General features: G+C 36.2%; 1 protein-coding gene across 1 annotated transcript; it reads right to left on the bottom strand.

The window, feature by feature from the left end:
- Nucleotides 1-1,227: 1,227 nt before the first annotated feature.
- LOC144961558 (SUMO-activating enzyme subunit 1-like) lies at nt 1,228-14,183 on the bottom strand. Its single transcript, XM_078894710.1, has 9 exons — nt 13,963-14,183; nt 12,541-12,652; nt 12,117-12,190; nt 10,549-10,794; nt 9,396-9,474; nt 8,809-8,920; nt 6,701-6,845; nt 4,067-4,136; nt 1,228-1,499 (listed from the first exon to the last, which is right to left on the bottom strand). Exons 1-9 carry the CDS (start codon nt 14,061-14,063, stop codon nt 1,410-1,412), a joined length of 1,029 nt encoding a protein of 342 aa, XP_078750836.1. The 5' UTR covers nt 14,064-14,183; the 3' UTR covers nt 1,228-1,409.
- Nucleotides 14,184-14,467: the final 284 nt, after the last annotated feature.

The following is a 14,467-nucleotide window of genomic DNA, read 5'->3' as shown; positions in this document are numbered from 1 at the left end:
CACCAATACACACCTGGATGGAGTGAGTTTCTAGTGGAGTGCCACATTTTTGGCAGTCCATTTCTGATGAAGTGCCCGCTTTGGCTGCTTGTGCCAAGTGGTACATATACACCACGATCAACAGCGCTGATGCTGAGCACAGCTTTTCTGTTTACAATCTGATATTGTCAGACAGGCGCAGGAGTCTTAGCACAACGTCTCTGCGACATCTAGCTTTTCTGTGCTACAACAAAAAATTAAGTTTTGAATTTGTGTTGTAGTTCTTTAATTTTGAGTTAAACTGGGTGGGGTTCCTGACCTCCCTAAGTGGGCAGGGGGGGTACATACTGTGTCTTCTAGCCTCTTATATCCGTTTTCCAACATGCTTTTCTGTCTTTGTCTTGGAATGAGAGTACTTGGTTTTGTCCTGGCCCTGGCCGGAGTCCTAGCTGGGAGGGAAACAGTCAAATGCATAGTTATTGTTTTGGGAGATATATTTTTTTCCTTGTAAATCATCTCTCTGCTATGTATTAATATATTTGTTTTGAATTTATAATGTAAGCATTTGAGTTTATTTCTCTTAGTGGGATCCTGTGCTTGTGTCTGGATGAGACTTTTAAGTGATGTCATACTATGCACAATGATAGTGTGCTCTTGTAATCTAGATCTGTTTCCCTATTTATATAATTCCCCTTTATCTTACTTTTTCTAGGGTGCTTTAATTGTAATTCTAGAACTTTTATACAATCCCATGTTCTTCCTTTTTACTGGCACTGATATGACCTTAATGTGTTGCAAGAGCCGTAACACCCTTAAAAACAAAAATAAACAGCACCACAGCATCCTAAATAAGTAGGGGATTACCAGAAAGCGATTTGAGGTAGTCCTTCAAAGCCACTGGATGAGACTTTTAAGTGATGTCATACTATGCACAATGATAGTGTGCTCTTGTAATCTAGATCTGTTTCCCTATTTATATAATTCCCCTTTATCTTACTTTTTCTAGGGTGCTTTAATTGTAATTCTAGAACTTTTATACAATCCCATGTTCTTCCTTTTTACTGGCACTGATATGACCTAAATGTGTTGCAAGAGCCGTAACACCCTTAAAAACAAAAATAAACAGCACCACAGCATCCTAAATAAGTAGGGGATTACCAGAAAGCGATTTGAGGTAGTCCTTCAAAGCTACTAAGCCCCCCCCCCCCCCCCCCCCCCCCCCCCAAATGAAAAACAAAAAAACAAGACTTTTCAAGCAGAGCATTTATATTTTAATTTATAAAAAAAAACAACCAATTGCGTTACAAATCAACATCAACAACAAAAAAAACCCAAACAAATCAAGATTCATGCATTCCATGAAATCACAACATTCATTGGTCCAGAAATGTCCAGGACAGAAAAACAACAAGATTGAGATTCGTTATGATTCAAATGGTTATCTTGTCCACCATTCCCTCATCGCTCATCCCATTGAAGAAGAAGAAGTTGTTGTGGGGGGCATCTTTTTGGGAGACGGCCTGGAACAGAAAAATGAAGTTGAAATATGATGAGGAATTTTTGTTAACAAAAATGAGCTTGAGGTTGTTGATCATGAAAATATTTTTATAAATCAATCAATTCTTATCTGAACCAGCAACCAGTTAGTTGATCTCTGGCCTGTAGGAACAGTGCAGCATGAAAATCTCGGAACACGTAAATCTGTAAATGCAGCGGTTTGGAACACATCCGGAATTCCAAAAAGCAAGAGTGTAAGAATTGTATAAAACACATTGATCATCAAAAGATTCCCTGATTCCAAACAGAGGAATCTGCATAAAGTTAACATTTATAACGTCAACTTCTGCTTTAAGTCAACACCTATTCATCATCATGTAGTTCCATATCTGAAGCAGACGTCGGAGGTCATCTTCCGCCAAGCTGATCTATCTCTTGCCAATTCTATTAAAGCAGCGCCACCTTTCTCAGCTTCATCTGTCCAAGTTCTTATCCCTTTCAAATACGTTATTCTTTGTCTTCCTCTTATTCTTTTTCCATTCATCTTTCCAGTCAAGGCGAGTATTTCCAAACCAGGGTGGCGGATAATGTGTCCTAAAAATTCCATTTGGCGTTTGATGATTTTTGTTATCAGTGATCTTTTTCTGTTTGCCATTTCTAAAATTTCTTCATTTCTTTTCCTTTCCATCCATGACACCCTCATCATTCTTCTGTAAAACCACATTTCCACTGCCTCCAGTCTTTTAACCATGGTCTTGTTTATGGTCCAGCTCTCACAACCATATAGCAGCACAGACAGTACATAGCAATCCAGGACTTTGATTTTTGTTTTCATGCTAATATTCCTGTTTTTCATAATTGTATGCAGCTGGTTGAATGCATTCTTCGCCATACCTATTCTTTTCTTTATTTCACAATCTGATTTTCCATTGGATGTTACATTGAAGCCTAAATATTTGAAACATTCAACTTGTTGTATTGTTTGTCCTCTGCTTGTTATTACACAGGCTGGTGGGTTATTATTTTTAGATACCGTCATACATTCTGTTTTAGATATATTCAGTTCCAGTCCCATATTTTCACTACTCCTGACTACAACATCCAGTAATTCTTGTAGTTCATGTTCAGATTCTGCCAGTAGAACCGTATCATCTGCATACCTCAGATTTGTTACATTCTTTCCTCCAATACACACCCCCTTCTTATGTTCGATATCTCTTAATATCATTTCACTATAGAGGTTGAATAACTCTGGAGACAAAACACACCCCTGCCTAACTCCTCTTCTAATAGGTGTAAAACTGCTTAGCTCGTTGTCAACACGCATTGCTGCTTCTTGTTCCCAGTACAAATTCCGTAATATTCTTAAATCTTTACCATCAATGTCCAAGGATGATAGAATTTTGAATAGTTTTTCGTGTTGTACTTTATCAAAGGCTTTTGAATAGTCGATGAAACACATATACAGATCTTTATTTACTTCAATACATCTTTCATCAGCATTGATAATGTGAATATTCCATTTCTGGTACCCTTGTCCTCAACAAAACCAAATTGCATCTCCCCAATTTCAGGTCGTATTTTATTTCTTATTCTTAGTAAAATTATCTTCAAAAGAATTTTTGTGAGGTAACACCTATTACTGCTCCTAATCTTTCTGTTATTTATCTAAGTGTGTAAAGGAAGACTTCTTTAGTAAATGAAATTTGATTTCAAGAACAAAGGATAGAGTTGAATACCTACCACCACGCTGGGTTCTTTCAAAATGTGCAATGAACGGTGAAATGAGAACAACGAACAATGAAACCCAAACATGAGTAGAGGTACGGCTGTTACCATACGGTCAAATCGTATTTCCGACCAACCAAATAAATTTCCAGTATAAAAAGTTATAAGACAAATTAGACGTTTGGCTGAAAAGACCAAACTGGCATACCAGCGGTAGACAAAGCGACTGTGACATCACAAAACTAAGCAAAAACATTTCGTACCGTTTGGGTTTAGAAAATTAAGGCGTGGTATCGGGTTTTATTTCTTTCTTTTTTTTTTTTTTAAAGGAAAAAGGCGGAGTGTAACAAGAGCTGGATGGAATTGAAGGCGGAAGATTCTCACCCCTGATTGATAATGGATAAAGTAAATCAATCTTTCTGGTCCAGCAGTGTTGGCTTTACATATATATCAAGATTCCACGGCATTACAGTCATAATAATATTCTCATCGAGGAAAAGTGATTGTATAAAACCTTGTCAAAGTGATACTAAGCTGCTAGATGCTGGGACTGTAAAAAGTCATAAGCAAAAATGAATATAACAGTTTTTTAAAAAAAGAACAAAATACCAAACAAGGAATGTTTCGGGCTCAAAACCCTTCTCCAGCCAAAGAAAAATAATAAAAACGTAAAATGCATTACTAAAAAAAAACAAAAACAGATCAACGACAGATCTGTCGTCAATCTGTTTTTTCAGTAATGTGTTTATGTTTTTATTGTTTTTCGTTGTTGACTGAAGAAGGGTTTTGAGTGTGAAATATTCATATAAGATATTATTAAGTTTTAGACTTATATTCATTTTTGTTTATTACTTTTAATTACCTTGATGATTTCTTGACCAAGAACGCCTCCTACAACAGCACACACAGGACTCAGCTCGCCAAAGCCGTATCTGTTACAAACAATGTGTGGAGAAAAGAATGCCAAATTCAATTTTTTTAAAGGAAAGTGAAGTCTTTTGAAGTTGTGATAAGAATATTTTTTCGTTCGTTTGTTTCTTGTTTTTAACTTATAGAATAAAAATCAGAAAGAAGGTACATTTACAACCAATAGCAATAATTAAAACTACTTTTGTGGGAGGGGGGGGGGGGGGGGGTGAGCTTTATTAATATTTTTTTTTAGGAGGAGAAGGGGACGGGGAGCTCGACATTAAAAACGATTTTCTACATATGTGTCAGCCGGTTATGTTTTTGTTTTTAAGGGTTTTAGTGCACTTGCAACACATTAAGGTCATATCAGTGCCAGTAAAAAGGAAGAAAATGGGATAGTACAAGGTTCTAGAATTACAATTAAAGCTCCCAAGAAAAGGTACGACAAAGGGGAATTGGTTCAAATAGAAAACAGAAGTAGATTCCAAGAGAACACTATCAAAGTACTTAGCTTGAGATCACCTAAAAGTCTCACCCAGACACCAGCACAAGATCCCACTAAGAGGAATACACTCAAATGTTTACAAATATATGTTAAAAATTAAAAAATAACAATACATAACAGAGAGATGATTTACAAGGAAAAAAAAATATCTTCCAAAACTATCACTATACATTCAACTGTTTCCCTCCCAGCAAAGAATTCCGGCCAGGGTCAGGACAAAACTAAGTAATCTCATTCCAAGACAAAGACAGAAAGCAATTGGAAAACAGATACAGGGGGATTGAAGACAACAAGTACCCCCCTGCCCACTTTGGCAAATCAGGAACCCCACCCAGTCAGTCGGGGATAGAATGTGTCTGTGAGCCTGAATGGCAAAACAGCCAATCCAATCCAATCCATATTGTTACAGCTTCAATACTGAATGTAAACACAGGCCTGCCTACTTAAAAATCTAAAAATTCTTATTTTTTGGGACATAAAAATTATAATCGCGATAGTTGACTTTAAAAATCAACATTTTAGCCTAACAATTATTAAATAACACCTCAAAATCATTAAAATTATGTAGCCTGACACCAACTTTCATTTTCAATAAGTTTTAATGACGATGAGATGCTCTTGAAGTTCTGCAATTGGAGGCAATTCGTAATTCTACAAATATTTCAAAATAATAGTTGGTGTTTTTTGTTTTTAGTCTTGTGGTACTTGCAACACATTCAGGCCATATCAGCACTAGTAAAAAAGGAAGAAAATGGGATAGTAAAAAGTTCAAAAATTACATTAGTTCAAATAGGGAACAGATGTAGAGTCCAAGAGAACACCATCAGTGTATTTAGTTTGAGATCACCAAAATGTCTCATCCTGACACTAGCACAAGTCCCCACTAAAGGAACACACTCGAATGTTTACAAATCATATATATGTAAAACAAAAATAATACAGTGCATTACAGAGAGATGATTTACAAGACAAAAAATATCATCTCTCTAAACTCCCAATTGTACATTTGACTGTTTCCTTCTCAGCCAGGGTATCCGGACAAAGCCAAGTCATCTCATTCCAAGACAAAGAGAGAAAGCATGTTGGAAAGCAGATATTGGGGGGACAGAAGACACAGTAAGTGCCTCCCTGCACACCATGGGAGGTCAGGAACCCTACCCAACCATAATACTAGGGAGGCCTGTAAACGCAACATTTGTGTGGTGTGGGATGGTGTTTGGTCATGGCTCTTTATCACAATAATAAGTCCAATTGGCACTAGGACACAACCATAGAAAACACCCATATGTCAAAATGATACCCAAATAAAACTTTTAAAAAATCTTTAATACGGTGCAATATCCATTAAACATGCTCAAAGCACTTTACAAAGTGTACCTGACCAACAGCAACATGTAACATATAGAATATAAAGCTGCTTGAAGCTGTGAACTGTAAAAAGTAATGAACAAAAATGAATATAACAGCTTCGAAAATGAACAATATATGAAGCACTGACTATTTCGGGCTCAAAACCCTTCTTAGTGATGTATTTGTTTTAATTCTTTTTGTTAATCCTTAAGAAGGATTCGAAGCCCAAAACATTACTTGTTTTTGGCATTTTCTTCTTTTTCGAAGCTGTTAGAATAATTTTTGTTCATTATTTAAAATATTCATATGATTCCATAACCAATTTTTTTCCTTTTTCAAAAGTAAATCTATCACTACGATAAACAAACAAAATGACAATGTAATCAGATTAAAAGATAGAAAGCCTCAAGGAAATCAACCCCATGAGGTGGCAACACGGTTCAGCAGTACGGTCTTTTACTTTTATTCGTACCCGAAAGGTATTGAATTTGATCATATGCTGCTGCTCTGTGTGACTTTGAGCAAGTCACCTCGCCCTAGCTCAATTTGAGGCGGTGCAATGCGGCTGATGCATGAGTTATTCCAGTCTTCCCTTGGAATAGACCCTAAAGACAAATTTTCCCTATGGGAGGAATAAAGGGAATTTTATTTTTATTTATTATTTAAATTAAAACTCATAACTTTGAGAAAAAAAAAAGGAAAGAGGGTTGTGGGAGGGTTGGATATTCTTACTCATGAAAATCTTCCGGGATATTTTTTTTAGGAATTCCCAGTTTGTCCAACATCTGAACTCGAATGTTCTGAAGATCTTTCATGTCAGACTCCATAGAGAGGGTTGATGGCCGTCGACTGTGCTTTTCAAAAAAGTCTTGAAACACTACAATTAAAAATTGAAAGAATTCAAAATCATCATAAACATGTTTGTTTTTAAGGGTTTTACAGTGCTTGCAACACAATAAGGTCATATCAACGCCAGTAAAAAGGAAGAAAATGGGAGAATAAAAAGTTCTAGAATTACAATTAAAACACCCAAGAAAAGGCAAGATAAAGGGGAATTGGTTCAAATAGGAAGCAGATGTAGATTCCAAGTGCACACCATTAAAGTACTTAATTTGAGATCACCTAAAAGTTTCATCCAGACACAAGCACTGGTCCCCACTAAGCAGAATACACTCAAACGTTTACAAATTATATATAATATGTAATCAAAACATAATACAGTGCATAACAGAGAGATGATTTACAAGGCAAAAAAAAATCATCTCCCAAAACTAACTATACATTTGACTGTTTCCCTCTCAGCCATGGTATCCAGCAAGGGCCAAGACAAAACCAAGTAACCTCATTCCACGACAAAGACAGAAAGCATGTTGGAAAACATATATAGGGGATAGCAGACACAGTAAGTACCTCCCTGCCCACTATGGGAGGTCTGGAACCCCACCCAGTCATAAACATGGAATCAATGGAAGTATCCTCATTTTTAAACAGTTATGCCAAACGGAGTGTATGGAGCCTTTGTTGCATAAAAAAAAAAAAAGAAAAAAAAAAGAGCTTTTATATAGCGCAATATCCACTTAACATGCTCAAAGCGCTTTACAAAGGGTCCTTGACCACAGCAACGAGTAACAAAGAATGAGACATGATGCCTGTTAGGCGATAATAAAAATTATTTTCCGACAGAGACAACGCTGTTAACCGCCAGGTACTCATTTTACACCTGAGCACGATGAGAGAATTGAGTAAAGAGTCTTTTCCAAGGACTCAACTATGCACTGAGCAAGGCTCGAACCAAGGACTTTCCGATCCCAAAGCGAGTGTCATACCACAAGACCACATAGCTGCACATTTCCAATAATATTATTTCTGTCTAGAGAAAAAGGACATTCAGTGGCCTTCTCGGAGACAGAAAAGATGCTAAGTTGTGAAAAAAAATGGAAAAGCTGGAAAAACCTGACATTTGACTCACTGTTTTAAGGCAAAAAACAATACAAGAGGAACTTCCTATGAGAAAACGAGTTATAATAATTAGAATAATAAGAACAGTAAAGCTCATATCATATTTGAATCCATGGCTGAGGAAGGATTTTGAGTCCATAACATTACTTGTTTGGCATTTTGTTCCTATTTGAACGTGTTAAATTAATTGATATTTCATCCCAGTTACAGAAATTCCATGTCTCAGTGAATTGACTCTACCCTTGAAATGCTATGGACATTAGAGACACCCCTTCATAGTTAGTTATGGATCCAGACCCTTCCTATTTACCCAATTCCATGTTTCAGTGAATTGACTGTGTACTTACAAATGCTATGAACGTTAATTATGGATCCAGACCCTTCCTATTTACCCAATTCCATGTTTCAGTGAATTGACTGTGTACTTACAAATGCTATGAACGTTAATTATGGATCCAGACCCTTCCTATTTACCGAATTCCATGTTTCAGTGAATTGACTGTATTACAAATGATATGAACATAAGAGAAACTCCTTCATCATACTGATAAAAAACCCACAAAAACCTTTAGCATTTATATAGCGCCCAAAGTAGTCTATAGCCTACATCATCACTTAACATGTAGGAGGGATATGATGCCTGTTAGGCGATATTACAACTTTTTCCCCAATGCTGTCAATGGCCAGGTACTCATACACCTGAGTGAGGTGATAGAATGTAAGTAAAGAGCCTTTTCCAAAGACTCAACTATGCACCGCTAAGAGCATGACTCGAACCATTGGTCACCCGGACAGAAGGAGAGTGTTTTACCAAGAGACCACATTATTATTATTCTGGGAACTAAAAGAAACAGTGGAAATAGTGATGTATCAGACTTCACCTTTTATGATAAAATAGGCTGAGGGAGTTTGTCTGACTTTTTTCTTCATTTCTGGTGAGTCAACAGACCAATCAAATGACATTTCATCCTCCAGTCTTGTAAAGACTGTTGTCTGAAAACAAACAAACGATAGAAATGATCTAAAAAAAACTCCACTGAATATTGGCGCATATCAAAACTTCATTTAACAAGATCCTTTAAGTGTCTGATATTTGTATAATGTATGACAAACTATTTTCGTTTTTAAAAAAAATGCAATGAAACTCGCTATATCCTTCTCCCCTCCCCCCACTCGTCTTCCAACCTCAATATGACCCAACATTATGGCAAGAACAGATTGTGTTAAAATAATAATAAATGTATTTATTTTAGTGTCCAAAATGCTTTGGTCTAAAATATGGCAGTATAACAAGATCATACTGTACATAAATTCTAAAACTTCTGCACTGACTAAACTTCTGTTCCATCATTATAATCATATATGATTATAATCATAAATAAATTTAATGCACTTAAGCAGGGTAATAATTATAAGTATTGAAGATAAGTCATCAGTCTAATTGAAAATTATAAATTGAAAGCAAAACCTTTTTCTCATAGATAGTTTCGTCATCAGTTGTGTTTGAAGTTTCATCTCCTTCTTTGTTTTTCTTTTTCTTTGTAGCTCTGAAAAACATAACCCAAAAAAAATAATTAAAAAATAATTTTACCTTCATGTCAGAGGCTTTAATAAGAGACAACCAAGCTTAAATATAAAACAAAAATATGAGAATCTAATAATAAAATGGGGGTCCTGATAACTCGGTAGAGTTAGACCTGTAAATGAGCTCTATAAAAATTGACTGAAACTGAAACTCTTCGTAGCGGTAAAATCCAAAGAATCAAAATGAAAGGTAAACAGCAAGCTCACTTGAGCAAAGCAATGGCAGAAAACTAATTTGCGCGGGAATTAATTAGGCTACTTACCATTGTTCCTTATAATTAGGTACCAATCAGTGAAGAAACTTAGAAACGGTCAACCAGTTTGTTTACAACATGAGGCAATCGAGATGTGCTTGTAGCAATCATTTAACTTTCGATTTGAAGGTGTCTACATAACGAACTTCCGGTGTTCAATTTTTCTTTTTCATACTTTTCCTGTCCTTCAAGTAAATGTGGTCAATTTTGGCTTAGACAAAACAGTGAAATTTATCGCTCGGCGGCTCAGTTAAAATTGGCTACGACAGGTTTGGAAAGTGAAAAAATAATTTCACGAAGGCTGTGTGAAAATACACTGGGGTGTGTTCAGACACGGCAATTCTAAAAAGCATCACTTAGCCTTGGCAATATATCCATCGTTAATATAAACGGCCCATGAGCTATGCGTGGCGCTGTGGAACATTCCTAATTAACTTTACAGTCAATCGACTACGATTCATGAATACTTTCTTTATTCAATTCTTTCTTCCCTTTTTAAAAATATTTGAATTTGACGAATTGACTGATTTCAGTTAATTGACTGAGAACTTACAGGTCTATAGAGTGCTTGATTCACACAAAAAGGGACTGAGATCGATCCCAAAAGAAATCAAGATTTTTCTCCAACGCCCCATAGCAGCAAAGAAATGAGTCAGGACACAAACCATAACAAGCAAATTGTATTTTTCTCTGATACTATATCAGCTTTGAAAGCGTTGGAGTCTGGTGACCTTAAGAAATTAAAAGAAAAAAAGTGATTTTAATTATTAATAAGCCACTTACTCATGTACATATTCATGAACACCCAAATCTGCAAAGGAGTAACCGTAGTAACCAAACACATCTCCTGAAAAGAATTTGATTTTATTCTCAAAGCAAAGTTTGTTCAGACGACACTGTAGGGATAACGGGCTGCAGGTGACACAGACTACGTCAAACTGAAGGAAAAATGCATCATCTTTTGTTTTTGGGTCTTCGTTGAGGCTTGACACTTGGACCATAGGATTGAGGAGTTGAGCATTCTGCTCTCTGTGGGAAAAGAAGGAAATGTCGTTAGTTTATCAGGACTTAACAAAGAGGAGTTTATCAGGACTTAACAAAGAGGAGTAATATTTGTAAAGTGCCAATGACATCCTATTTGGCTACTATGCGGTCTATTGGTATGACACTCGCTTTCAGATATGAAGGTCTTGGGTTTGCCCTCGCTCGGCGCATAATTGAGTCCTTGGAAAAGGCTCTTTACTCACATTCTCTCATCGTACTCAGATTTAAAATGAGTACCTGGCCGTTAATAACGTTGTCTCTGTCCGAAAAAGATTGTAATATCGCCTAACAGGCGTCATGTCTCGTCCTACATGTTAAGTGTTGCTGTTGGGCAAGGACCCTTTGTAAAGCACTTTGAGCACATTTAGTGGATATTGTGCAATAAAAAAGCTCAATTAAAAAAAAAATTTAATACTCAATGAAGGAGGAATTATGAGGTCTGAAAATATGATTGATGTTTGTCATAATCAAAAACAAATGAGATTTATTAAGATTGTTTCAATATCAAATCATGTATAAACTAGAGCTTTTATAAAGCACAATATTCACTAAACATACTCAAAGAGGGTCCCCGACCAACATCAACACTTACTAAGGAGAACGAGATATGATGCCAGTTAGGCAATATTACAATTTTTTTTCTGACAGAGACAACGCTGTTAACGGCCAGGTACTTATTTTACAACTGAGTACACTGAAAGAATGTGAGATAAGAGCCTTTTCCAAGGATTCAAGTATGCCCTGAGCGAGGCTCAAATCCAGGACCTTCCTATCAAAAAGCAAATGTCATACCATAAGACCACATTGACGCATAAGGCAATGAAAAGATATCTTATCCCAGTTAGCCTTTTAGAAGATAAGACAAGATAAGAATCAATTCTAAAAGGCAAAGAACAATTTGATAGATATATTTTCAAAACTTTGGTCACGATACAATTTTCTTACCACCACCATTTCTTTGTATTAGTTCATAAGAGCCTTTGAGCAACGGACAATAGCAATTGCTTGCTACCATTTTGACAGGATGCTAGTCTGTCGCAAAGTACTTCCCACCAGATCTAACAGACCCAGCTCCCCAATCATTGCTGGATGGACAAACAATCTCGACTGCACCAGGGATTAATCTCAGTCCCTTTGCGTATGAAGCGAGTGCTCTCCCAACTAAACTATCGGGACCCCCACCATTTCTTGGGCTCAATTATAATGATCAGGACACCTCATAAAATAAATAAAAAATATGTTGTTTTTTTAAAAATCCACGACTATGATGATGATATGGGAACAATTTAAAAACAGCCATTGAATACAGGTACAAACTGACGTTATCTCCTTCTGGTGCGTTTGAAATAAAGAACTGTGACATTTTGTCCTCATTGTCAATCTGTTTATGATAAAACAAATAATTCATAAATGCGTCAGTGCATGACATAATCAGTTGGAAGGTGAAAATTTTGGATTCGCTTAAAAAAATTTTTTTTTTCCATTTTCTGAAAGAATATGCTCCTCAGAGCATTTTAATTTTTATTTGAAGTAAATCGGGTAATTTTTCATTAAGTTATGGTCAGATGTATGGGAAGGTATCCAGCAACTTTTCTCAAACTTTATACTTTTTCAACTTGACTATCTGTATAAAATATTTAGAAGTGAAATTAAGCTTGATAATAATAAATTATAATTCTATTTCAATCACGTTGACAAAATTCTAGTTGACTGAGTTATATATCAACATACAGGAGAAGGATCCATTAAAGTGACGGACTTGACTCCAGATAAAATGACATTTTTAGCAACTTCTGCCCCAAGTCCTTTCAATCCAATGAGTAAGACAGACGCAGCTCTCAGTCTAAAATTAAAAAAAAGAAAAAGAAAAGAAATTAATCACATTTATAAATACGTATGAAATAAGCAGGAGTACAATTCAGGGAATCAATGACATGACATGATGAAAATTTAGTAGAAAATGGGTCGCATAGCCCCTCAAACTTGGCACTGCACTGCCAGGAAGCAAAGTTTGGACTCCCATTAAAATCCATCGCCAAAGAATACAAGTTAAGGCCTGTTTGCAATGATCAGCGTTACTGAAAGAAAATGAGAAGTCGGTAAATTTATATATATCAAGGAGAAGATCTTAAGTTGAAAGAGATTACTGACAATAAATAAATAAATAAATCATCAACACTTAGGCACAATAGAGAAGATATATGGTGATTAGAAACATATCTGAAGGAAAAATGAGACTTGTTAATTCAAGACATTAAAAGAAAGGAGAATTAAAAGAGATTCCACAAAGAACCCCAGCAAAGCCAGTAGGTCATCCGTATTCCCCAAGCCCATCAATAAGGTTTTATTTGTTTTTTTTTCACTTTTCAGGGTGGAGACCCCTCTTTTTTTAACCAAGGAAAATAATTTTGTGACACTACTCTAAGACGATTTATTGCCTTAAACTACCTCTTTGATTCCTAGATTTGATTTTGTCTTTTCAAGATGGAGACCTTCCCCTTTTTCTAAATCACCAAAATCATTTTATGGATTTTTAAAATTGAAATACTATAGGGGCATGGGTAGTGGTCCTCCCGAACACCCCTCTTACTCCTAATTTCATTGCTTCTGTGTTAACATAATCACCTAAACACACCCCCCCCCCCCCCCCCCCCCCCCCATTCATTCCGTCCGACTCTAGCAATAATAAAGCTTTTTTAAAAAAAAGTTCTGACACAGTCCACGCTCCAATAATTCACACGAGAATTATTAGAATTGAATGAATGTGAGAGTAAGACGAGTCACCAGTGCCAATGTGTGCGTGTGGTGAGCAGAGAGAGAGAGAGAGAGAGAGAGAGAGAGAGAGAGAGAGAGAGAGAGAGAGAGAGAGAGTCTCAGAGAGAGAGTGAGTGAGTGAATGAGAGAGAGAGAGAGAGAGAGAGAGAGAGAGAGAGAGAGAGAGGGGGGGTATCCAAACTAAAATATTGAATTGTTGAACTATTGAACCTTGTCATTCAGTCCCAGGTTCTTAATTTTTCAAAAATAGATAAGTGGTCAGTCGATTGGATATCTATAGATATCTAGATAAGAGTAATTATAATTATACGGTCTTCCTCAAAACCGGTTTGCCACAATTAATTACAAGACAAATCAGTCTACAAAAAAATAACAAACCGTCTCTGTGCATCAAGCCCCCATAGTCGTATCTGTCTGTCGTAAATCTCTGCTTCATCCTCTGTGATGTTTTCAACTGAAGATTCATTCATTTTTTCCATTTTTAATTTATCAAATAAAATCTTTGTCGAATCCTGTAGCTTGTCCCATAGGCGAGCTATAGTGGGACAAAAAGCCAGCTGGGGGCGTCACCCCAGCGAGGCACAAGCTAGCACAAGTGAGACAACTTTTTTTGGCGGGTTAAAGTGCGCATGCGTCTATGCAGAATTACCAGTTTGGCAAAAAAAACGATTTTAACCGGGTTTGATATTTTGGTATTTGGGGAGTCTTTTGCTAAAATTAAGTGTAATTTTACCTAAATGATAGATAATTATAAAGTATTGACGGCATGACAAACAATGAGAATTTTTTCTTTTATTATATATGCATTTTTGCAAAAAAGAAAGCGATATCTATAATATTTGTCTTTTTTCCAAAAGTAGTATGGCATGTTTTATAAGAATAA

Source organism: Berghia stephanieae, unplaced genomic scaffold (genome assembly GCF_034508935.2).
Source record: "Berghia stephanieae isolate SIO BIC M18660-M18661 unplaced genomic scaffold, UCSD_Bste_1.3 scaffold3, whole genome shotgun sequence".
In the NCBI taxonomy this organism is placed as follows: Eukaryota; Metazoa; Mollusca; class Gastropoda; order Nudibranchia; family Aeolidiidae; genus Berghia; species Berghia stephanieae.
This window is presented reverse-complemented; position numbering and strand designations above follow the sequence as displayed.